The 25,313-nt window shown below is 44.8% G+C and overlaps 1 protein-coding gene across 9 annotated transcripts; it reads right to left on the bottom strand.

Annotated features, from left to right (window-relative positions):
- Positions 1 to 718: 718 nt before the first annotated feature.
- STK36 (serine/threonine kinase 36) lies at positions 719 to 25,233 on the bottom strand. 9 transcript variants are annotated; one of them, XM_037849129.1, is made up of 27 exons: positions 25,094 to 25,233; positions 24,321 to 24,498; positions 23,414 to 23,554; positions 23,227 to 23,304; positions 22,061 to 22,191; positions 21,572 to 21,821; positions 20,066 to 20,159; positions 19,611 to 19,780; positions 19,258 to 19,445; positions 18,647 to 18,746; positions 17,053 to 17,196; positions 12,513 to 12,692; positions 11,412 to 11,509; positions 10,856 to 10,961; positions 9,473 to 9,623; positions 9,154 to 9,281; positions 8,524 to 8,628; positions 8,006 to 8,104; positions 7,831 to 7,919; positions 7,486 to 7,549; positions 7,172 to 7,282; positions 5,344 to 5,418; positions 4,725 to 4,899; positions 4,307 to 4,454; positions 3,902 to 4,049; positions 2,595 to 3,341; positions 719 to 1,490 (listed from the first exon to the last, which is right to left on the bottom strand). In XM_037849129.1, the coding sequence occupies exons 2-27, from the start codon at positions 24,402 to 24,404 to the stop codon at positions 1,344 to 1,346; spliced, it is 3,951 nt and encodes a 1,316-aa protein (XP_037705057.1). In that variant the 5' UTR covers positions 24,405 to 24,498; positions 25,094 to 25,233; the 3' UTR covers positions 719 to 1,343. The 9 variants fall into 9 exon arrangements, with proteins under 9 accessions (XP_037705057.1, XP_037705058.1, XP_037705055.1 ...); XM_037849130.1 differs by having other exon boundaries at positions 24,321 to 24,494; positions 25,094 to 25,222; XM_037849127.1 differs by lacking the exon at positions 25,094 to 25,233 and adding an exon at positions 24,934 to 25,003.
- Positions 25,234 to 25,313: the final 80 nt, after the last annotated feature.

Below are 25,313 nucleotides of genomic sequence, written 5' to 3'. Positions count from 1 at the left end.
AAGAAACTCTATGACAGATAGACCATTGTCTAATTTTGCTCACTGTTTAATCTTCAGTGTCTAAAACAGTATCTGGCACATAGAGTATGCTCAATAAATACATGCTGAGCTGAAATAATCTGGATAGGAGGAAACTGTGGTGGTTCCCATTAAAAATGTTATTTTTGCTAAAGTATAAACACAGACAGTGGGCAATGACGAGGTCTAAATCAAATACTTTATAAAAATAAGGATACCTTATTTACCTTTCATTTCTAAAACATTTGGAATTTAGCGAAGGGCAGAAAGTAGTCTCTCCATTTTATGGATGGAGAAATTAGGGCCCTAGGAATCTTGTCCCAAGACATCCAGTGAGTTAAGGCATTTTCACTATGTTTCCAGCTGGATTACGATTTTAACTGAGTCGGCCAAACACCTCTTTCTGGTATACTGCATAACCTCCATAAACAGCTGCCCTTCTGTAGCAGCTGGGATCCCCTATATATTGAAACTTCACTAAATAGTAAAACTAGTGACTAGGCCTGAGACCTCAAAGCAACCCAATTTATCTCTCTGTTTAATGCTACCCCTTCCTATTTCAGCTTCTCTGGCCTTGGCTTGGAAGGTCATCATATGTAGCTCATTTGACATGGAAAACTGCTGAAACGTAGAAAAAGATATAAATAGTTTCCCAAACCAGGATCTCATGTGAACAGGAAACACCAAAGATGCACAAAGAGGGGCTAAGCCTCCCAATCCCTTACCTTAGTAGCTCCAAGTAGGGTGAGGCACATCTTTTATTAAAAGAGTTTACAAAACAGAACTACAAAAAAAGATATATTCTCAGCCTCCACCCATAGATGAGAATGATGTGGGCTAAGGTCTGGGGACTCAACAACAGGGACTGGTGGCATTTATCTCCATAGCCTAGAACTGAGACAGGCTCTATCTTCATCACTGTCCTGGAGCCAGTACACCTAAAGCAAGAACTTTCTGGGAAGATTATAGGACCTCCAGAAAGGAAGAGATCTCTCAGGCAGAAAGTGTTTCCCCTAAGGTCTGGGAGGCAAGTTCCTGAGGTTAAAGGCACATTATTGGGAGAAAACCAAAACCCTGGATGTTGAGAAGGAAGGAATTTTCTTCAGCAATGAAGTTTACTGGTTGAAATCATCCTGAATTTCAACCAGCTTTATGTATAAATCTCTCTTAGGTTCTTGTTCTCAGTTGAGTTGGCAGCTTACGTAATTCTATTTTTTCAGTCTCTTGAGCTCCTGGTTGAGTTGGTGGCTTGTGTAGTAGAAAAAGGAAGAGTTGGCAATGGTAGGGCAAGGAAGGTTGGAGGCTTGGACCCCAGGAATCTGGAATCACATACTGTGGGTAGGCCTCAGGAGGTAAATGAGTTTCCTGCAGTGTTTGGCAGAGGCAGGCCTGGGTCCACTACCACTGGACAGTAACTGATTCCCCAGAGAGAGCAGGGCTAATTTCTCACTGGCACCCAGTGATACCAGCACCTGTGGGACAGAAAGCAGATGACAGGACAGGACATGAGACTCAGAAAAGGTGGTATCTGGGGCAGATGCAGAGAAATCTCACTTGACCCATCAATTACAACTCCAGAAAAGGAAGAAACAGGAAATGGACGCAGGGACTCAGAAGAGATTAAGAGAAGAGAAACCTCAAAGACAGGAATCATCAGGACCAGAGGCCTACTTACATTCTGTTTGGTTACAGATCACGAAACCAAGGCATCAAGGGACCCATACACTGGCCCACAGGAAGAGGTAATGAACGCAGCAGTAGGAGTGAGCCTTAAGTACAATTCCCAGCTTCAGATCCAGACCAGTGGGCCCCATCCTCATTATCACCAAGGACCCCTTTTATTATTTTCCCACATGGAGTGCCAGAAATTCATATACTATCACCATCCCATCAAAATTTCTGATCTGCATGAACTACCCAATGGTATCGCATTGAACTATTACAATTTGGGGTTTTAGTCTTATCCTAAGATGATGTGTGATTTCTACTGGGTTCTTTAAGTACTGAAAATTGAGCAGAAGAGGCAGAATAAAGTAGTAGCTAAGAGTACAGGCTCTGGATTCAGACTTTTGAGTACAAAAGTCTAATCCTACGTACTAGCTTTGTAACTTGGACAAGTTGTTAAATTCTTTGTGCCTCAATTTCCTTGCCTGTAAAATGAAGATCATAATAGCTTAAACCAGATAATAAAGGTAAAATACTTAGCATGGTACTTTCCATATGGTAAGTGATAAAAAAATAAAGATAGTTATCACCTACGTGGCCAATGAATGACACCACTCTGACCTCAACATCTCTTAGTCTTCCCGCCTCCCTCCCACACAGCTTCTAGAACAGATAAACAGTGGTCCCTGAGATCTCAGGCACTTCCCAATCCAAGGGAGCCCTCTTCCAGTTCCCTTCCCTTCTCCAGAATGACAGATGGTAACTGGAAAAGCCATCTCCAACACTCTGTCCCTGGGTTTTCTGGGAACTTGAATTTCTGAATGTCCCAATTCTTTAAAGACTACCTTAGAGAAATGTCATGAAATACAGGGGCCCTGATCATCATGGCTCCTAAGTTCCCTGGGGTGTACCTGATGGATGCAGGGCTCCTGCCTCAGACTCCGGAGGGCAATGAGGGCAGCCTCCTTCACATTTGGCTGGGGGTCTCCACATGCCATCTCGAGGAGCCGCTGGGGTACCTGACACTCTAACAGCTCCTCCCCTATGCCCTCAGGCCCCAAGTTCCCCAGGGCTGATGCAGCATTGCGCCGGATACCAGCCTGAGGATCTTCAAGCAGTTGGGTCATACTGGGCACTGCAGCTGCCAGGGCAGGTCCCAGAGGACCAGCTTGGTAGGCTGCATTGCCCACAGCAAAGCTGGCACTGCGCCGCACAGCAGGGTCCTTGTCTCCAAGCCCCAGCAGTAGAAGGTTAAGCAGTCCAGCCTGGCTCTGCAGCGCCCCACGCAAGGCCAGGCTGTGTTGGAGCAAGTGTCCCAGAAGCCCATAAGTGCGGGCCCGCACGCAATTCTCTGGGTGGCCCAGCAGGCAACGAAGGGGCCGGTAGGATTCATCAGCGCCAGCCAGGAGTTCTTGGATAAAGGACGAGTGGCTGGGAGACAGTACCCGGGCTGTGTGGGCCAGCAGGGTGAGAAGGTCAGAGGTTAGCAGTGGCTGGTCACCCAGGAGGGCAACTGAGAGGAATGAGATGACGGTGCTAGGGGAGGCAGTCACCGTGCTCACAAACTGGCTGAGAGAGGTGGGATCCGTGAGGGCCAGGTGTGTGAGGAGGCTGATGGGCAGCTCGACTTGTGGCAACAGAAGATGATGGCAGCAGACCTGGGAGAAGGGGGGGGAAGGGGTTGGAGGTTAAAGGAGTAAAGGGAGAGGAAGAGTACATAGCAGCTAGATAGCTAGGGGCCCAGAAGCTGGGAGAGAGAAAAGTCAAGCTACAATGAGAAATACCACAGAGAGCTGGAAGAGCTGCCCCACTCCTGTGCCAGCAACCCAAATGAGACACAATGTGCATCCCAAGAGAGCAGGTCCTATCCAAGTCCATATCTTACTCTGTACAAACTCAGTCTCTGTTTTCAAAGACTCACTGCTTAATGCCAAGAAGTGCCAGAGGGATGTGATTACTGGCCAAGGAATAGAGTCCATTGCATAGACTAGGATGCCCTCCCCACTGAGCTCCAACAAAATCCAGATAGGGGATTGATGGGGAGAAGGAGGTACCACCCCTTCAAGCCTGAATACTTTCTCAACTCCAACTTCTAGATCAAGCCAGATGCTGTACAAAGGACCTAGGAGAGTCCTGGAATTGTCAGGAAGTGAATTAGAGTACAACAAATTTGGCCATCTTCTCTCCCACCTTCTTGTCTGGGTAGGTTCCCAAGTACCTGCAGCAGGTAGGTTGCAACCTCTGAGTTTCTGAGGTCGGCCAAGATACCTACAAGGAGGTCAGCATCAAGATCCAGGGCAAAGGGGAAGCAGAAGAGCTGGCAGACAGAGAGCACAACAGCCGGGAGAAACTCAGATCCATGAGGCCTAAAGAGAGGAGGATGGAAGGATATACTTGGTCTTGCTCACTCCCCTTTGTAATTTTTCCCTCCCTCTTCTCAAATTCCCTTCCCTAGCTCCGTCTGCCCAATCTCAGCAAATCTTTAGGCTTCCAGACTAATCTCTATCCCACTTTTTGTTTCCCAGTTCCAGTTGTCAGCCATTTCTCTTCTGCCTTCCCCTTCCCATCCAGTATTGCAAACTTCCTCAGCCTTCTATTCTCCTTCCTTCTAGCTCAAACTCACGCCTGGCCCAGCTGATGTAGGAAGCCGGGGGAAAGCAGGTGCTTCAGGGTGGACATGAGGATACTTCCATGCTGGGAAAAATGGCTCAGGCATAACTGGGGATCCTCGGTGAAGGTGGCCACAGCCAGACTCAGCAGGGCTGCCATTCCTGGAAACACCAAGAATAGGGACCCAATGGAGCAGGTAAGAGGACCAAATGCCCCTGCTCCCCAATGCCTCCCAGGGCTACCTATTCAGCTCCTTTCCATTGAGCAGCTCTAGTGTAGACTCTGCCATCCTCCCTCCAGGCAGCAGCAGCAGCAGCAGAAATCTCTAAGGGCTAAACTACTTCTAGCCCATCTCCTTAAAGAGGCGTACACAAGGTTGGCCATTTTCTCTATAGTAGCCCCAAAAAGAGGCCATGCTGACTGAAAGATACCTTGGGGTGAGATCAGTGTCCAATCTGGCTCTGGGCTTTGTAGACTGGATGGGGACAGCTGTTCTTCCTGTGTAGACACCTCCTCAGGTAGCCTGAGGGCCATGGAGAAGCGGTGCCACAGAATGGCCCACATTTCTGAGTTAGCCACATCCCTTATCAGGCTAGCCTTACCCTGCTGGAGACAAAATTAGAAGAGGGTAGGGTAGGGAGGCAGAAGGCAGGAGTTAAAATGCCTTTTTTCATTCCTATCCCTGACCTACAAGGAAAGGGAGTCCCAGAAATAATTCCTTCTGTTTTCCCATCTAGAATTTCTCTGTTATCATATTTCCCTTTCTTATCATACCTTAACCCCTAACCTCTGAACTCATGTGTATGTCTGCTGAAAAACCAGGGAATAACAGCTTTTCTCCCTACTAAGTCCCAGCAGATGCAGCTGAATGGTTTCCTTCAGAGCGTCCATATTGAGGGCAGGTGGGCCCATTCTAATTCTATCAGAGGCACAGTAGTTTTGAAAGGAGAGGTGAGTGTGAGCTGCTTCTTCATTTCTATTGTCAGTGGCTCTCCAAAATGCCCAGTGTCTGTCTCCTTACTTCCTATCTCTTCTAGGAGGCACATGTACCTGGGTGAAGAGCTGCAGCAGAAGGATAAGGAGACTGTCGTAGAACCCACAACCACCTGGTGGAGTCAGCCGGACCTGCCAGAGAGAGGCAGGAAGGATGCAGTTGTCTGAGTGGGATGAGGCAGCCTCACAAGCCTGTGCACCCAACTCCAGATCAGGCAGAAAGAGCTCTTCCTTGGTCTGGTGTAGTGGGAGGAATTCTTCTGGGCTTTGAAGTCTTGGTTCCTGCTTATTCATTCAATGAATAACTCTGCCCTAAAGACACACACAATCTGGTAGGGTGAGCAAACTCAGAATCAATTAGAGTTTAGGAAGATACTTGCTTAACAAGAGGTAAAGGGGGCACAGTTGAAAGTGCCTAACTCTGCCTCCTGGAGGGGGGAAACTGATGAACGAAAAGTTCAAAAGGCAGACAAGAGACGATAGAGGCTGGAAGGGAGAATATTCCAACTACAATGTCAGAGCATATATAAAAGCAGGTAGGCATGAAAGACCATAGTGAATTTTGGAAATAATAACTCTTTTGGTATAGCAGGATTGTAGAGCCCAGAGGTAACAGGAAATGAATTTTAAGTGGCAGGCTAAAGAGATTGGACTTTATTCCAGAAGCAGTAGGAAGTCACCAAGGACTTATATGGGGTAGCATAAGCTCCACGTGGACAAGATTTTTTGTCTCTTTTATTCACTGCTGTACCCTCAGAGTCTAGAATAGTGCCTGCCTCTCAATACATATTTATGTGTCCAATAATTATTGGTTAAACAAATGAGCTGATTTGTCTTTAAGAAAGCTCAGTCTGGTGGCAGTGAAGAGAATGGACTGGAGTGGAGAGAGCCTAGTAGCAGGAGATACATTATTAGGCAAGTGCCGAAGCCCAGGAGAGAGAGATAATATATGCATAAACTAAGGCAGGCCAGTGATGATACCATGGAAGGAATGAACTTGAGAGACAATAGGAAGGGGGAATATAAGGGACCTGGGGGAACCATTTGGCTGGGGGAATAATAGGGAAGAGGGAGGGGTCTATGCTGACTCCTAGGTCTCTGACTTAAGCTTGTGGATGAATGCTAGGGCCATCACTAACTGTATAGCCTCTCTGAAGTTCAACTTCATCTAGAATAGGAAGATGAGTGTTATTACATTTCATCTGCCTATCCTTCAAATACATTGTGGGATAACCTATACAGAGGCCCTTAATAAATTATAAAGAATTCTACATACACAAGGCATGACAATAATTTCAATATGAAGTCTATCTTTCTTTACACAAAATGAGGAAAATAGTGGGTTCCCAAGGGTGTAAAAGGTAGAGGAGAAAGGGCCTGGAAAAAGGCAGAAAGAAGGCTACAGAATGGCCTGTGAATTCCTGGGAGTTCACAAGATGTCAGCCACCTTTTCCATCTCAGTTAAAGAGAAAACATGGGGAAAGTAGAGTGCAAACTGCAGTAGGAGAGGAAGAGATTAAGCATTAGGAAGGACTTTAATAGTAATGAGCAGGAGCTTCCAGAGGAGGGGACTGAAATAGGCAGGGAAACCCCACTCCTCAGAGAACTTAGGTCTCCCTTGGTATCTCCCCATGTTGGCTGGTCAGCTGCTCTGTTCCTCTCTCTCTCTGTCTATACAAGCCCTAAATGTTAAAATCCATGACCAGCATGGCCTCAGAAGAGCCTATTATGTAAGGACGAAAGGATGGGAAGAGAAGGACTCCTAGATTCCCTTATCACTTAGATTTATTCTCGGCTTGCTGGCATTTCAGTCTTTTCCCCCTGGATGCAGCCCTAGTGTTTGACTCAGAGAAAACGTGCCTGTGCCTTCTCTGGCAGACCTCACCTCCGCAGGGGCAGACAGGGCATGTGTAGCCGCAGCTATCCATTCTATGGCCTGGACGTCAAAAGTCACCCCTTGCTGACCAAGCTGTCCCAACAGACAGGCTGCTGCACTCTGTGGGAGAGAGAGAGGAGGGGAAGGAATGTCGGAATCTAAAAGGTATTCAGGACAGGCAGAGAGAAGATTTATGTCTCTATCCTGGTACAGAAGAATGACTCCAAAAACAGTTGTGAATAGGATAGTGACTCCCCCGCCCCTAGAAAGGAGGGTTGGATGACAGGGTGAAAAGGGGAGGAGGACAAAAGCTGAAAACTCACCACAAGAGACACAACGTGTGAATGTGTAAAGAGAGTTGCAATCTCACTGCCTAGCTTCTCCATCCTGGAATAAGGAGATACGTCTGGGGATGCAGCAGTATTAAAGGAGGGTGGTAAGTGGCCTTCCCTCACCCTTGGATTGTACTCTTCACCTAGGCTGCATGGCCACCTCAAAGGCACAAAGTTGGTGGGAACCTAAGTCTGTTCTTTGTAGAGAAACCTTTACTTTCTCCGTCCCAATCCCATCTAAGGATAAGCTGTAGAATGCCATTCCTCCCTATCCTGTGTCATGGTTAGATATGTGGGTAGAGGATTTCAATGGAGCGACCCTACTTTATGACTCACCCAGAAGGCAGATCTTGGAGCCGAAGGACAAGAAGGGAGAGGAGGTAGAGTGTCACTTCAGTAGACTCTTCCCAATCTGCTACTTTTACCTATAAAGGAAACCTATAATATCAGGGCAACCTCTGGTTGAGAAGATGGGGCCACCATGAGTTGCCCACCTGTGTTGCTGGCCTACCTTGCCCTGGACCAACTTCAACAGTGACTCCAAGGCCAGGGGCTCTTGCCCCAGAAGATGGCACAAGCGTTCACTGACACAGCAGCAGGAATAGAGAACCTAAGGGAGAAGGAAGGACGTGAGACAGCCCCTGGGCTTCTAGGGGGAAGAATCAGCTAAAAGGCAGGCTAGCATCTCCTAAGTGCATGATAGGAGTTCAGGCCACTTTTGCCTCTTGCTGAGTTAGGGATATTTCTCAGTCTGGTAAGAATTGGCGAAGAATGGAGCCATTTTAGTTAGAGAAGAAATTTAAAAACAGAAAGGAATCATCCAAGGGGGTCTCTCAATCTGTCTCTTGGCCACATACACTTTCTTTCTTTCTCTCTTTCTCTCTCTCTCTCTCTCCACCCCCTTCCCCTCCCCCCCTCTCTCTCCATCTCCCTCTCTTTCACTCTGGCTCTTGTTCTCTCTTTCTTCTGTTAGAAGTCCTGGATATTAAAAAGAAATCTAAAATGCCAGGAGTTATGGGCAGGCAGTACCTTGAGAAGATGTAGGCACAGGATGGGATGCTGCAGCCCTGAGATGAGGGATGGCCACAGCTGGTTGCTGTCTTCGGTCAACTGATTTGCCAAATGCCGAGAGACCTATAGGGACATACCTGAAGACTTAATCCTATCCCCATTACTCCAATCCTGTTTCTTTCACAGCTCCAGCTGACCAGTACTGTACTCTCAACCCCTTACTAGCCAGTCTTGCCCAGGTTCACCAGGAATCTCAGATCCCATTCTGGTCCCAGTCTTCATGGACAAACTGTACCTGTCAGCAGGTACAGAGGTAAGCCTTGCCAGCCAACAGAACATGGGGACATCAAATCCTGAGCCCTTCAAGAAGCATCACTGGTGGCTTCAAGTGAGCTCCCCTACCACAACAGGTGCAGTTTATCACTGAGCTCTCTCCCCCTCACTAGTTGGCCAAGGGCTCTGGAATTCTGACTACACTATGTTCTACAAATGGCCCAGACCCAGGGCAGGACCATCTGTTCCTAGAAGCACTGAGTAGAGGGAAGCATAAAATGCAGGTCCTAAAAGCTTTCGTTTTTCTGCCTTTCTGAGAAGCTAGGGCCAGATGCCCTGGCAACAAGGATGAGGACAGGAAATTGCAGCTCAGACCTGCTCCTTGGCTTCCCAGCACCCAGGCAGCCCCACAGGAGCAGTACACATGGCTGCCAGCGCAGAGGAAACAGCTCCAGGCAGATCCTCATTCTGTTCCCGCAGCGGCTGGCTCACTTGTGGGACTCCTATATAGAGAGGCAGAGAACACAGGGTAGAGTTTGGTTGTTTCTCTCGGATCCCTATTCATTCTTTCAGTTCACAGCTATTTATTGAACACCCACTAAATGTCAGGTACTATCCTAGGTGCAGGCAGAAGAAAGAGCAGAGCTGGACAAACCAATAAGTCAAGGGAGCCTCCCCTCCCTACCCTGGTTACCTGGAGGTGTGTGGAAAGGGAATTGTGGAACTGTCACACTATGGAGCAGCCCATCCAACACAGCCCGCTGTGTAGTCAGCAGGCGGGAGTAAAAGGCCTTGGAGTTGGCTTGGCTACTCCCGTCCATGGCTTCACACAGAACAGTAAAACACTAAAGGAGACAAGGGCACAGTGAATGTCAAGGCATCAGAAAACTGACTAGGTTTAGGGTATGGAGCAAAAATCCCCTGAGAACCTGAGAAAAGAGAATAAAAACCCAAGTGGAAGAGCTGCCTAGTTCTAAGCAGTCCTTGCCCAGAAAATGCATTGTAACTGCCTTCACATTTTAAGGACAGGGATTTCAGGTGTCAATCCTTCCATTCTCTGACCAGCTGCTCCCTAGATGATGTTTCTCAAAGTGTTATCTGTAGACCACATGTATAAGAATTCCAGGGTCCCTTCCAACCTAGTCTGACTGATTCAGAATTTCAAGAGGTGGAGTATTTATCCCAAACTCCCCATACAACCCAATGCACAATCATGTCTGAGAAGTGTCAGTAACATGAGTCACTGTTGGCCAAAATTTAGGTTAGACATTAAGAGCTTCCTGACTTGAAAGGTAAGGAATAGCAAAACAGGCTCTCAGACTAAAATAGGCTCTAGACTGAATGAACTGCTGGCGGGAGGCAGGAATGTAACCCAGATCTGTGTTTCCAATATCACCAGTTTGAACACGGACTGGGCAACTGATTACTTCCTTGCATGTGTTCCTCTCTAACTGCCTCCCCTGAGATCAGCTAGAACTTCATCCTCCGTTTCCCTGTCCCTCACCCTCAGAGTCCATGGGAGAGAAACCACATAGTTTACTAGTCCTTATGACAAATAAGGTTGGGGAATACTAGATGATCTGCAAGTCTCAACAAGAAGAAATATTTCTACTTGTGGTTCCCTGAGTAGGCCACCCTGCTTAAGCCTCTGGGTTTTTATATATGCTGCTCTTTCTGCTAGAATGTCTTTCCTACTTTGCTGCCTCATCTACCTGGCAAACTTTGATGAATTCTTCAAATCCTAGCAGAGAAGATTTCCTTTTTTCAAGATTTCTTTATGACCCTCCAAGTAGCATTAATCACATCTTCTTCAGTGGTACTTGTGTATTTCATACAAAGTTCTAATGTACTTTTCATACCATGCTGTCATTAATCACAGAACGTCTCTCCTATTAGTCTATCACTAGTCCTCTGAAGGCAGAGACTTGCTCTTACTCACATGGTACGTGGCACATAGTGAGCATTCAACAAATTTTTGTTGTAGTAAACTGATCTGACCCTATGTAGTCAGAAGGAAGGGAGTGGGAGAAACAGGGAAAGATGGAAGAGACAGGATCTGGAAATGGGAGCAGATTACCATAAGGCTGTCCCTCCGCAAAGTCTGCTCAGAGTCATCTGTTTGGGCCAGCAGTTTCCCCAGCAGGTCTAGAAAGAGGTTGGCAGCCTCCTGAAACACCTGCAGGCTGGGAAAAAATGAGCCCATAGTTTCTTCTCATCTGTCTAATAGAAGGAAAGATATGGTGAATGGGTCAGTTCTGGGCAGGTGGGAGAATCCCTGTAAAGGAACACATCAGATTGCTCCCACCCTCCAACCCCACTAAACACATACATGGTCTCATATACACACCCACCAAGCCCCTTCTTTGCCATTTTCCCTAGACTACTCACATATTGACCCTTCCATTTAGAGCCATGGTTGCTGCTGACTCTTAGAATCTGAAAGCTTTGGGGCAAAGATGGAGATGTCTCAACTCAGGGTCCTTACAAGGACCAGCGGGACTCTGAGGTGCCACTCATCTGATCCCTAATTTGTCATAAATCACAGCTTCTTCTCACTTAGCCTCATCCTCATGGGGAGGGGAAGAAATTGGAGCCAAACTGGCCGACAGAGCAAACACTGCCTCTCATCCCACCTGTCATTTGTCTGGCTCCTCTCGAGATTGAAGGTGCAAGCAAAATAGGCCTGAATCACAGCCATTAGGTCCCGTAAGAAGGCTGCATACCAAGATTGCTGTCAGGAAAGAGGGAAGAGAGAGTTAAGGCCAAACATGCAGAGAATGGATGTAAAGAATAGGAAAGCAATAAAAAAGACATAGCTACCCAGTCAAGTGTACCAAATAGAAAGGAGCAGGGGAATGAGGGAGTATGGGCAGAAAGAGAAGATATGGGGTAACAAAATGTCGGCCAATGGGCTATAAATGGCCTGAAAATGTGTCTTGTTTGGCCAACCTAGCATTTGGGAGTTTAGTAGGCTTTCTAGGTTCTGTTTTTCAAAATAGCCCAAATTCTTTTCCCAAATTCCTTAAAAACACCCAAAATTAATACTCATTAGCAGAGTGCAGCTTTCCAGGTGCCTCAGCCGAGGCTCCAGTAAAGCATCTTTACTCTGACTCTATAAGGGCTGCTCTGCCCTCTCAGCTCAGCTGCAGCAAGACACATCTTGGGCAAGTAGAGATTTAGCCTCAAACACATCAAGTCTCAATCTCAGCTCTGTCCCTTATTGCCTCTGTGACCATCTACAAGTTAGTTACTGTCTAAATTAGTTAACCCCTGAATTTCTATCCCCAGCTCTGCAAGACCAGGTCAATAAAGCCCAGGATTTAACATTTCAAAGCACAGTGTTCTCAAAACTGGGAATGCATATAAAAACCTGGATTTCTAGCTTCTCTTAGAAAACTAGATCTGACAACAGTAGGCCCGCGTTCCCACATGGCAACCGTGGCGGGAGCTGAGGAGAGGCTGCCCCAGTTAGACTGGGCATGTATTCTTGAGCTTATCATACTCCTCGCTACTCCATACAGTCACACACATAGGTGAACCTCTCACTGACTGACATTATATGCCTGGCCCCAGAAGACATTAGAGTTTGCAAGTCCTGTTCTACCAACTAGAGAGAGGAAGGAGAAAAGAAAAAAAAAAAAAAAGCAGCTGGACCAAACAGAGACAGCAATCAGGAGAGAAAGCCAGAAAGCAAACTTCTGTCAGCCTTTAGAGGGTGCTGGCCAGGCACTCACCTGCTGGAGGCTTTTGCTCTCCTGGCTGTGTCTGAGTAAGCTGAGTAGCAGCCCAGGCAACCCTACCTCACGGCAGAAGGAATACAAGGGAACGTAGTCACTGCAGCTGGACAGAAGACTGCCAAGGACACGGAGCACAGGGAGGATGAGGGACACACCCCCTAGGATGCCTTTCAGGATCTGGGTGACATGAGGGGAAGAGACAGGGATTATCATCACCAGAGGGAAAAAGAGGAGAGTCACATGTATCAAGTATCCCCAGGGAGTTGGCAAGGCAGACCAAATGCCATTCCTTTTGTTGAGGATCTAAAACCCAGAGGAGAAGGAGAACAGGAGAACTATACCAGGGGAGAGAACTACAGATAGTCAAATCACCTAAACATGCAAGGATGATGAACAAGGGGGAGGGTATTTCCCTTCAGGATCCCTGTCAGACCCAGTCCCTTCTCGAGTCCCTACCCTTTAAAAGAAACAAACAAGGTCTACAACTAAAAAACAATGGAAACAAAACAATGTTATTTAACATCAGATAGAAAAGACAACATTATCTAACTCTGGATAAAGATGAACAAACTGTGGCCTGTAGGCCAAATCCAGCCTACCACTTTTTTAAAAATAAATTTTAACCATCACTTATTTCTGCACAGCTCACAAGCTAAGGACAGTTTTATATTTTTAAATGGTTGGGGAAAAAATCAGAAGAAGAATAACAGTTATATAAGTGCTTTCCAATAAGTCATTCACTGTTCTAACTCTTTGCATTTATTTGTTCATTTAGTCTGTTCAACAACCCTGTGAAGTCGATACTGTTAGCCATTATACAGATGAGGAAACTGAAGCTTCTAGATGGGTTAAGTAGTTTAAAATCACACGGCTAATGAGTAGTTCAGCTGGAATTCAAAGCCAGGGAGTTACCCCCAAAGGCAGAGCTCTTAACCTGCTTCCCCATATTAAAATATTAGCCAACACTATGGGGATGGTGAAGTGCCAAAAGAGAGGCACAAGATGAAAGGAAAAGGGAAAGGAGAGTCTTCAACAAATGGTGCTGGGACAATTGGACATTCACATGCAAAAGATGAACTTAGACCCCTATGTCACAACATACACAAAAATATTGGGGACCTAGTGATAGAAGCTAGTGGAGGGGGAATGATAATCTAATATGTTCAGATATGTTAATGATGATGAATTCAAAGGTGTGGATAGGGGTGACGATTGTTTGTTAATGGGATTATAAGCATCAGAGCTGTACTGAAGGTGAATAGGATTGAAAGGGGTTGTTTAAAGGCATATATCCCACAGATCAGCTCTACAAATACAGATAGGTGCTTGCACGATATGACACTTGTACAGAAAGTTGACAACAGAAACGTACATGGGAAAAACCTACCTATTTCATACTATGGACTATAATTAATAGGAATACCATACTAGTACCACACAAATACTAGGGACAAATAATTAAGGTCTGAAAAGAGCTTCAAGGTGTGTTAGGTTATGAGAACCATTCAAAATGGAGAGTGATAAGGATTATACAACTACGTGATGATAATGTGAGATATGGATGGATTACAGTGGACATAACAAATACTATATGAACTTAGGAATCCCCTACTTTATAAGTCAAGCCCTCGATCTTGAGTCTTGCTCTGGTGAAACTTGTGCTTGTAAAGGGGAGGCTAAGCTCCAGAGAACCTCTTCTGTTGCTCAAAGGTGACTTTCTCTCTCTCAGCCTAACTCTGCAAATAAATTCATCACCCTCTCCCTGATGTGGGACAGGGTCCCTCAGATGCATGAGTCTCCTTGGCAATGTGGGACACCGATTCTGGGAATGAACCTGACCCTGGCATCGAGGGGTTGAGAATGCCTTTTTGACCAAAAGGGGGAAAAGAAAGGCAACAAAATAAGGTTTCTGTGGCTAAAAGAGTTGAAATAAGAGTCAAGAGGCTGTCCTGGAGGTAACTCTTATGCAAGCTTCAGCTAGTTATGCCAAATGACCACAATAAGATAAGCCCAAGTCAACAGTAGTCCCCAAAACCCTAAAAAATACCCAGATCTCTATCTGAGACTCTATAAAAGTTTTACTCACTAAGTTTATTCTTCAGATACTTAAATCCTCCAGAGAACTCCTATGCCAGATAAGTCCCAAAACCCAGAGGCAATAGCCTCTTTAAGAACATCAAGCAGATGTGTCCCTTTTCACAGAATATCAACACCCCTTTTCAACATAAACAAGTTAGGGTGATCACTGCCTAGATATCCCTGGAGAATGGGAAAGTGATTAAACTAGAGGAAGGGGGTGCAACACACAAGACGGAATTTAACAAAGGATTATGAATACTGAATCTCTATATAATTTTCTTCTTCTTGGTTGCTAGGATATTAGAATAACTAGAAGGAAAGAATTGAGATGGTGGAATGGTAACCCAAGCATCTTTTGAAATTTGTTCTATAGCTACTTGTTAAATTTTAAGTTGAAAGTTATCACCTTTTTGTATATACGTTATATTTCACAATAGGGAAATAACTGAAACTATGGCACTGTAACTCATAACATGTTTGGAAATTTCCTATATAACTACTTGTTAAAGCATAGTCTGAAAGATATTACCTTTTTGCATATATATTTCACAATAAGGAAATAACTGAGACTGTGGAATGTAACCCATAACATTCTTTGAAATTTTCTCTTTAACTATTTGTTAAATAGCACTTGGAAAGTTATCACTTTTATGTATATATGTTATATTCTGCAATAAAAAATATGTTTTAAAAAAGAATAGTAAAGACTGCACTTGTAAAAAAATTTAACTCAAAACAGATAAGACCTAAATAAAAGAGCTAAAATTATAGAACTTTTAGAAAAAAAACAGGATGAAATCTGCAACATCTTGGGTTTGGAAAAGGTTTCTTTTCCTTGAAATCATGACCCATAAAGGAAAAAAAAAATCATCAAAATTCAAAACCTTTACACTTCAAAAACACTCTTAAAAGACTGAAAAGACAAAACTACAGACTGGGAGAAAATACCTGCAAATCACATATTTGATAAAGGTCTTATATCTAGAATATACAAAGAACTCTTACAACTTAATAATAGGAAAACAAACAACTTAATTCAAAAAATGAGCAAAAGATATGAATCAATATTTCACAAAAGAAGATATGCAAATGGAAAGAAGATATGAAAAGTTGTTCAACATTGTTAGTCATTAGGGAAATGCTATTTCATTTCATACTCACTAGAATGACTATAATCAAAAGACCGATAGCAATACATGTTGGCAAGGATGTGGAGAAATGGGGACACTCATACATTTCTAGTAGAAATGTGAAATTGTACAGCCACTTTGGAAAATAGTTTGGCAGTTTCTTAAAATGTTAAACATAAATTTACCATATGACCCAGCAATTCCACTCCTAGGTATGTACTCAAGAGAAATGAAAACATATGTCCACACAGAAACTTGAATGTGAATGTCCACAAAAGCATTATTCATAAAAGCCAAAAAGTGGAAACAACCCAAATGTCCATCAACTGGTAAACAGATAAACAAATGTGGTCTATCCATACAATGGAACACTACTCAGCAATAAAAAGAAATGAAGTACTGAGACACACTACAACATGGATGAACCTCAGAAACATTATGTTAAGTGAAAGAAGCCAGACACAAAAGACCATATATTTTAAGTGGTCATATAAGACCACTTAAATGAAACATCCAGGAAAGGGAAAGTAGATTAGTGGTTGCTTGGGGCTGTGGATGAGAATGGCGATCAATAGCAAATGGGTATGAGGGATCTTATTGGAATAATGAAAGTGTTCTAAAACTGGATTATGGTGATGGTTTCACAACTTGGTAAATCAAATTTGATTTTACTAAAAATCATTGACTTGTACACTGCAAACGGGTAAATTTTATAGCATTTAAATTATACTGTATCCTTGAAAACTTTAAAGAAGAGAGAGAGAAAGCTAAGTATCTTATTCCTTTGAGTTACCAGGAAAAAGATGGCTATATTTCAGAGAAACAAGAGAAGACTTTTAGGAGAGAGGACGCATTTTATATTCCAATTAAGCAAAATAGTATCCATGTAAAAAAACTCATTCTTCTCATTAACAGATCTGTATTACAAAAAAACCTGTATATTTGATTGTTTTAATTACATTTTTAATTTCACCAATAGAGAAATTGTGGAAATTTGTTTCCTCTCGTTTTATAAGTACTTTCATAATAGTCTCCATTTCTGCCTCTTAGCCTGCAAGGCCTAAAATTTTCACCATCTGGCCCTTTACAGAAAAGGTTTGCTGTCCCCTGCTCTAGATGGACATTCTTCCCTTCAGAAAGGGAAACCTGAGGCCTGCTCTTTTTGTTCTAGTAAAAGAGATTAGCAAACCTAGTTGTCTAAGCAGAGGAACTGAAAGAGACTTGAAAAGGGATTTTCTCTTTTTCATTATTTTTCAGTCAATGTTTTTTAATGCCTCATCTTTGAAAATTGCCTCAAATCCCATCCACAGAATCCTCCTGCCTGTTACCTGTCCTCCAGCCTCTTGCAGCTGACTCTGGACGCGCTGGCAGAAGTCAGGATTGCACAGCAGAATGAGAGGGGCCTTCAGTTGAATGGGCACAGGCTCAGTGGTCTCCAGCAGGTGTTGCCATTCATCATCACTGTCTGGCTCCTGAGGCACAGGGATGTAAGGTTTAAGGGTAGGAACTCCCAACCCAGGGCTATAAGTGTGGAGAACCATGTCATAACTGCAAGAATCAGTGATTCCTTTGGCACAGATATATTTTTTCAGCCACCAGTTAAAAAAAATATAGATGGCATTATGGGAAGGCTCTGAAAAAAGTCTCTTGGAGAACACTGGCATGTGTCCATAAAGAGATACTAGAAAGATGTCCATTGCTGCATGGTTTATAAAATTAAAAAAAAAAAAAATTGCAAACATCATAAAGCCAATTAGTAAGGGAATAATAAATCATGGCACCCATGTTAGGAGATACTATGAAGTTGTTTAAAAGTCTGTGGTACTGAGAATGCATCACTTATGTAGTACCCTGGCTAACATTGCATAACCTGAATTTAATCATGAGAAAATAAATACCAATTTGAGGAACATTCTACAAAATAACTGGCCTGTCCTCCTCAAAACTGTCAGTCATAAAAAACAAAGGCTAGGAACTGTTCCCGATTAAAGGAGAATGAGGTAGAACAACTAAACACAATGCATGATACTTGATTGGCTCCTGCACCTTTTTTTTCCTCCCTCCCTCCCTCCCTCCCTTCCTTGCTTCCTTTCTTTCTTTCTTTCTTTCATGTAAAGAGTATTACTGGAACAACTGGCAAAATCTGAATGGATTGTAGATTAAGTGACGGCATTATATCCATATTTAATTTCTGATTTTTTATAATTGTACTGTAGTTGTACAAGTGAATGACCTTGTTTTTAGGAAATATACACTGAAGTGTTTAGTGGTAAAAAGGCATGTCTTCATTTCCCTAAAATGGTTCAGAAAGATGAAACGCCCATACATTTATAGAAAAAAAATCACAAAGCTAATGTGGCAAAATGCTAACAATTGATGAATCTGGATGAAGGAGTATACAACAATTCTTTGTAGTATTCTCACAATTTTTCTAAAAGTTTGACATTTCAAAATAAAAAGGTAAAGCCCTAAAAAAACACAAGATTGAGGTAGAACCACATGATGTGATGGAGAAAAATCTCAAAAACAGATCTAGACGTATGATGTAAAACAATACATATGGTTTGAACTCAGTAATGTAAAAACAAAGCCAAACTATGTATTTCTGTATGTGTGTACACATGAATGTAAAAGCACAGAAAGTTTGGAAAGAGACAGTCTAAAGTGAGAAGAGTAGTCACCTCGGGGACAAAGGTAAGGCTGAAGAGGGACTTTTGTTTTTAATCTATCTGTTCTAATTCTTGACAAGTACATGTTCAGTTATTGTGTAATTAAAATATGCAAATTAATAAGGAAGCAATTTTTAATGCAAGGGGGGTAGGGCTCTTACTTGGACTGTTGGGCATCACTGTTCTAGAAAACATCTACCCAGACCCAAAGCCTCGTAGCAGGGACAAGGCGAAGAAAAGCCCCTAGGCTCACCTCATTTTCTAGGTCCACTCCATCAATGCTCCTCCGGCCCACCACCTCTGGCCTCTGCTCTGGGAATGCTGGTTCACAATCCAGGGTGACGCGGTGTTCCCTGCCAGAGGAAGCCAGAGAGTAGGAAGAGTTCCAGACCTGTGAGGCTCAGGGCTTGTGAACTTGTCCCTTCCTCTAGGTACAGGACAGAAATGAGGAACAAGTCATATAGCATGGCATAGAGGACACTGCTTTATGGACTATAACCAGGACAGGACATGTTGACCATTATAAATATCTGACTGCTCTCCCACTCTGAATCTTATTCTCAAGTCTTCTTTGGCAGTTTTCATCTGTGGCTCTCAGCTCATACAACCTTCCCTATTGGATGTAAACAATCCTTTTCTTTTCAGTAAATATACAACTGAGGCAGAGAGAAAAGCAAGTCCCCAAGTTTTCTAAATCAGGAAAATGTCTAGAATTAGAACTCAAGAACCCAAAACCCAGATTCCCAGGATCCTGTCCACATTTAGGCAGTGGCTATGACAGGGACCATATTGTATTTGCTTTGGCTAGAGCCAAATGCCTGCCAGATACTTTATCCTAAAAATCCCTGGCTATACCCTCCTCACCAAAGTGTAGGGGAGGCCTCCCCGGTCCCCAACTCAGCCCAGTTGTTCTTCATCTCTGAGGCCACGATCCCAGCTAATAGGTCTGGTTCCTGAAGGGTGGCCCTTAGGTTGGGCAGTAGGGCTGTGCCAGATGCCACCTTGCTGATCCCGTCCTCTTGGTCAAGGGCAGGTTCTGTGTTCTGTTGTTTCTATGGGAGGTGGGTGAGAGACACCGGGTGAGAAATATTTGATTGCTATGGGGCAATATGAATCCAATTCGTGGTCTTTTCCCAACCCTAGAAAGTCACTCTCCTTCTCCAACTACTCTAGCCAATAGCCTGATAATGTCTCATAGTCCCCTCTGCTCCACATACCTTCTGCTTCGCTTCCTCAGCCATGCGCTTACAGGCCTGACGCAAGATGCGGGACTGATTACCCTTAGGGGCCAGCCGATGGGCCTGTTCATCCTTTAGGACCTGAAGTTCTGGGGGTAGGCGACTGGTAAATGGGGTACCCAAATCAGGAACTGCTGGTTCGGTTATTACTGCAGAGAGTGAAGAAGACGAAGACATGATCATACCGGGGATATAGCCAGCATGTCCACTTAGCCAAGGACAACTTTCATGTCTCCAGGCTTCTGTGGAAGATCATTTTGGCAAAGTAAGAAAGTGGGAGGATGGTTGCAAGGAAGTGGCAAAGTCAGGCAAAGGGCTAGGAATAAAGTTCAAGCTGGTGGAGGAAGGAAGAAGAGCTGGAACCAGGAGTTGGAAAGGGTCTATTGGGGAGAGTACTGGGAAGTACAGAAGCCCTGGCAACCTTGACAACTCACTGGTAACACGGCCAGCAATGAAGGGATGATGTAACAGGTCTGGCCAGGACAGACGCTGCCGGGGGTCCTTGGTGAGCAGTCCCTGCAGGAAGTTCTGCAGAGAGAGAAAATAGGCCACCAATCCTTTCTTCGCTTCCTAAAGGCTCTTGCTAACTTATCAGCAGAACTGGTGAACCAAGAGTCCTGAGTTTATTCTTACAGCAGGCTAGCTGGTCTTGTTAACATCTTCGCTGTTCCTTTCCTTAGGCCTCGTTTTCCTGGCTGAAATCATGGACAGAATTTACTGCCTCACACCTTAGAGAACCCCAATTCCTGTCCATGGACATTTGGGAACCCCAGAAGTAAAAATACCAATCTCAATGCCACCAGCATTGTGAGGAAGGGAGAAAAAACTAGGAGAAAGAGAGGAGTCCACCTTCACAGTCATCCATAGAAAACGAACTCTCAAAGGATTCCCAGACTGCTCACTTTGCCCTTCCTCTGATTAGCATTTGTCCGTGGCATTAACAGTTTAAAGCATGCTCATGCGCACAGGCCATTGTGTAAATATGTGTTTGGGAGCACTCAAAAACCAGAAATCTTTCAGCAAGTCTTTAGATGGTGGAGGGGTAAGGAGACTCTCTCTGCAAAGGGTACAGCTGTTGTGAGATATCCTGAGAAAATTCTCAGTTGGCCTTGAAACAGGAATAGAAGGTACTAATGGATTATGACCATGTTCTAAAACCAGGTAGATTAGTATAATTATGACTTTTAGACATCTGCCCTACTGGAGAGTGAATAGCCTATGTACACCCCCACTTAAGGTTCCTTTGTTTAGATTCTTTTTGATAACTTATGCCCCTCTAAATAAGTTGGGGGCAAATTTGTCCCTTTTCATCTTAGATAATATAAAAGGAAAGTTTCACTGTGGAGAAGGTTGTATTTAAATTTCACTGAAGGCCCATAATCTTGCCTCAGGTAAGAAATAAAAAGGGACAGAACTCCATTCCCTCCCCTTAAGTAGAAAGGTAATGAATTCTAGCCTGTTGAGACTTAGCTATAATGAGCAGGCACCATCTCTGTCATCCGTCCATAATCACTGAGCCACCCCATCAGCTCCAGCCACTGAGATGTCTGAAGATTCCTTCTTTCAAGCTGAGGGCTGAAAACTGTGAGGGTAACATCTAGATATCACCTGGACATTACCCCGGTATGAACTAAGTAGAATAAAGAGCATGTAAAAGGTATCTACCTCTGGTGTCTTGAAATTACCTTTCATTATGTTAAAAGCATAGCCTGGCCCAAAGGGGGCTGCCATTTCCAAACGTGGCAGACCTTAGAACACAACCACACACAATTCCACACCCCAGAACAAGCCCCTATAGTAGAAAAGAAAGGCTGCTTGGCCCAGCTCTTGCAGTAATTCAGTAATTGTAAAGTTACTCCTCCTGCTCTGGAAAAAGATTTTGGAAAGGGGAACAGGGGTAGAGGGAGAGCAAAAGCAATCTCCCTTTCTATATTCATTACCTTGAAGCAGGGGCTAATAGTGGCAGGCCAGCGCACAGGGTCCTTGAGAATGAGGCTGACCAACTGGAAGATGCTTGTGGTATAGAATGGAGGGTTGCCTACAGCCAGCTCATACAGAATGCAGCCCACAGACCAGAGGTCTGCTGTGTGGTCATATGGTCGCTCCTCCACCAGCTCTGGAGACATATAGAGTGGTGTGCCTTTGATGGAGGTCAGCACCATTGTATTGGTGCTCATAGCTCGAGCAAATCTGAAGGAGATAATGGGATGGAAATGGAAAGGAGAAGACATTCAACAAAAACTAGACCTGTTCACTGTCCACCTATCATGGTGTGAAATATCCCCAAACTGAGCAGTTGCGGTTCCAAAAGACCTGGGAGGAATATCAGTTTCAAGCTCAGGTTCTAAAAGGAGTCCCAACTAAGTCAAGCACATGGCCTAACACCCCCAGCAGAGGTGGCAGCATAGTTGGAAGCTTAGAATTCTCACCCAAAGTCACAGAGCTTGATGCCACCACCCTTGGCAAGGAGGATATTCTGAGGCTTCATGTCTCGGTGCAGGATGCGGTGGGAGTGCAGATAGTACAGGGCCGATACCAACTGGGCAGCAATGGCCTGGACCTAGGGGCCAAGCAGTCAGACAGGAAGAAAGGCAGGAGGAAGGAGCCACTGGTGACCCCAAAGACCCCTCCCTAATTTGACTGCTCATGTGATCCTTTCCTCCTTCCCTTTCTTCCAGAACTTCACATGGTACATTCCTCTGCTCCCCTTGTTCATTCATTATTTCATTTGTTCATTCATTCATTCAAGGAAAATGTATTGAATGTCACTTACTAGCTACATGGCCATAGGCAAATTATTTTGTGCCTCTCAGATTCATCATCTATACAGTGACAATAATGATACCACCCACCTCATCATGAGATTATTGTGAGGGTTAAATGAATTAACGCATGTAAACGAAAGTAATGCTGGGAATGGTGCCTGGCACTTGGTAAGCATTCAATATATACCAGATGTTATTAAATAAGACAAAGTACCTGCTTGCAAAAGAGGTAGTCAGACAAACATGTAAACAAAAGAATGAAAGAGATGATTACAGATAATGATGAGTGCTTGGAAGGAAATAGAGTGCTGTGTACAGAGGTGTGCATACTTGATAGAGTACAGCTAAAGAATATGTTCAACCAAATCATACTGTCCGTCACTACGTCTTAGTGGTGAATCCTGTCTGACTACAACCTTTGTTCCTTACTGTCCTCTACAGCACCACTGCACTGGTCCTTCTTCCCCTAATGACGACAATGACAATATTAATACTAGCTATCTATGTTGAATACTATGTGTCAGACACTCTTTCAAACACTTTACCTGAATTAACTCATTAATCTCACAACACTACTTTGCAAATAAGGAAACTGAAGCACAAAGACATTAATTAATCCGTCCAAGAAGATCCAGCTAGGAAGTGGCAGAGCCAGGCTTTGAACCCAGACATTCTGGCTCCAATGTTAACATACTTTATATACAACTAGATTCTTGTGGTTTTCTCAGGAGTGTTCCAAATGAGGAACCCAAGTGCCTTCAGCTTTCCCTACCTGTCTTCAACCTGGAGAGAGGCCAGGGGCAGAGAGAAATTTGAGTCAGGAAGCATACCTGGCCTTCAGGAAGTTTCCCATCATCTTCCAGAATCTGAAAGAGCTCTCCCTCAGCATAGTCTGTCACCACCACCACCTGCAAGAAGGCAATGGTGCTGATGGCCCCAGAGTCATACATTCTGAGGGTGGGAAATTCCTGGTTCTCTTGCACTGGGGATAGGTAACCCAAAACTGTCGAAGCACACCTCTTTGTCAGTCTCAAAGCTGTCAAGCATGTGCACTATGTTGGGATGTCGCAGACCCCGCATGATTTCAATTTCTCGTTGCAGGTTCCTCAGCTCCTTCTCTGAGCGCCCCAATTTTGGAATGAACTTCAGGGCCACCACCTGTCAGTGGTAAGGTGGAGAGTCAAGGCCTAACCACACTATTGACAAGGGCCAGAACTTCAGCATTAGCCTGAGAGCTCTAGAACTCAGGCTTTAACCATTCAAGCAATTTTCATTATACCTGCTGGTCTCCCGTCTCCACTTCCTCCAGGGTTCTCTGGCCTTACCCAGACTTCCTCCACCCCTCACCCCAGGAGGAAACAGCCTCTGTCAGGCAGATCCCTTTGGTTACCTAGGACAAACTTAGGAAAAAGGTAGATTCTGGGAGAGGTGTTCTGATTTGGGTAAAGGCCACAAGATTCATGGGATTTAGGAGAAAAGGAAGGATGAAATGAGGAGGGAAGAAGAGTTTGGGTGGCTTATCTCTTCCTGCATGACAGAGATTAATAATAATAATAACTAATATTTATTAGTTGTTACTAGGTGCCAGGCACTGAACTAAGTGATTTAGTGTGACTTATCACATTTAATCTCCAAACCCCATCAATTAGATAACATTCTTATCCCCATTTTATAGGTAAGGAAACAGAAATTAAGTAAGTGGTCCATAGTTCTAAAGCTAGAACATGGTGGTGCCAGGATTTGAACCCAGGCAATCTAACTCCAGAGCCTACACTCCTAAGAAGTGCCTTAGGAAAATGGGTCAGTACGAATGCTTCTCTTCTGGCCTCCTTTTTTCACTGATCCTCCCTCCCCTCTCTTGGAGTTGGGGTGGGGGGCAGAGGTACAGAATCCCACCCAAAAAATATCCCTCTTTGTTCAACACCTGAGCACTGTATTTTCTTCGACCCTTGTACACCCTCCCAAAAGAGCCTTCTCCAATCATCTCCAGCACGTGGTACTTTTCCATGACAAGGTTTCAGGATCCCTCAGAAGGAAGGAGGCAGAGATGGCGGCGAAAGGCTACAGCTGCAGAGACAGTTCCACACATCTGGGAGGCCTAGCTGGGATACGGGAGAAGGGTTAACGGCAGCCGCCCTGCCTTTTCCTCTCTTACACAATAATCTAGACCTCAAAAACAAGAGAGTGGAAAGATGAAGGACGAGATCTTAGGACAAACTGAGCATCTCCCAGATCTCCTCCATCTTTTGGCCTCCTTGGGTCCCCCCAACTATTCCCGCGACCACCAGACCCCTACCTCCTCCTTCCACCCACCCTGGGCTACCCGATCTCTACCCACTTCCACCCAACCTCGACCTCCTGACCCCTGCCCACTCGACCCAGCCTTGCCACTCGGCCCTCCCCACTCGACCAAGCCTCGCCCACCCAACCCCATCCCCTCTCAACCTCCCCTATATTCCGCACCACTCCAAAACTCCTCAGCATCCCCGCCTAAATCCCCTGCCCGTGCGCCTCGCGGGCCAACGCTGCCTTCTCACCCTCAGCCTAGGAGTTTCAAGCTTCTCAGGCGGAGGGACATCAGCTCTGGCCTTCAGCCCCGCCCCCTTCTGGCTGCCTACCTATTTTGCCTGATTTATAATTCTTCTCCACCCTCAATGCTGGTCTCTTTAGACTGTCACTCTTAACAATTTTACTCACTAGAAATGGAAAAGGGCTCGAAAGACAAGACGTTCAGAGTTGTGGTAGAGACTGCGGCCTATCCATAGGCACTTCCTAGGTCACTTCCGAACCGTCTCTTGGCCATCAGGCCCCACTAAGGACCCGGAGTCTACGGTTGCCTAGAAACGCTCGCTAGCCACCTCCCTTCACGCCTCCAGCCGCGTCCCCCGGCTTTAGCTTTCCGCCTCCGGACCTCCCC

The sequence above is a fragment of the Choloepus didactylus genome, chromosome 9 (assembly GCF_015220235.1).
Source record: "Choloepus didactylus isolate mChoDid1 chromosome 9, mChoDid1.pri, whole genome shotgun sequence".
Taxonomy (NCBI): Eukaryota; Metazoa; Chordata; class Mammalia; order Pilosa; family Megalonychidae; genus Choloepus; species Choloepus didactylus.
This window is presented reverse-complemented; position numbering and strand designations above follow the sequence as displayed.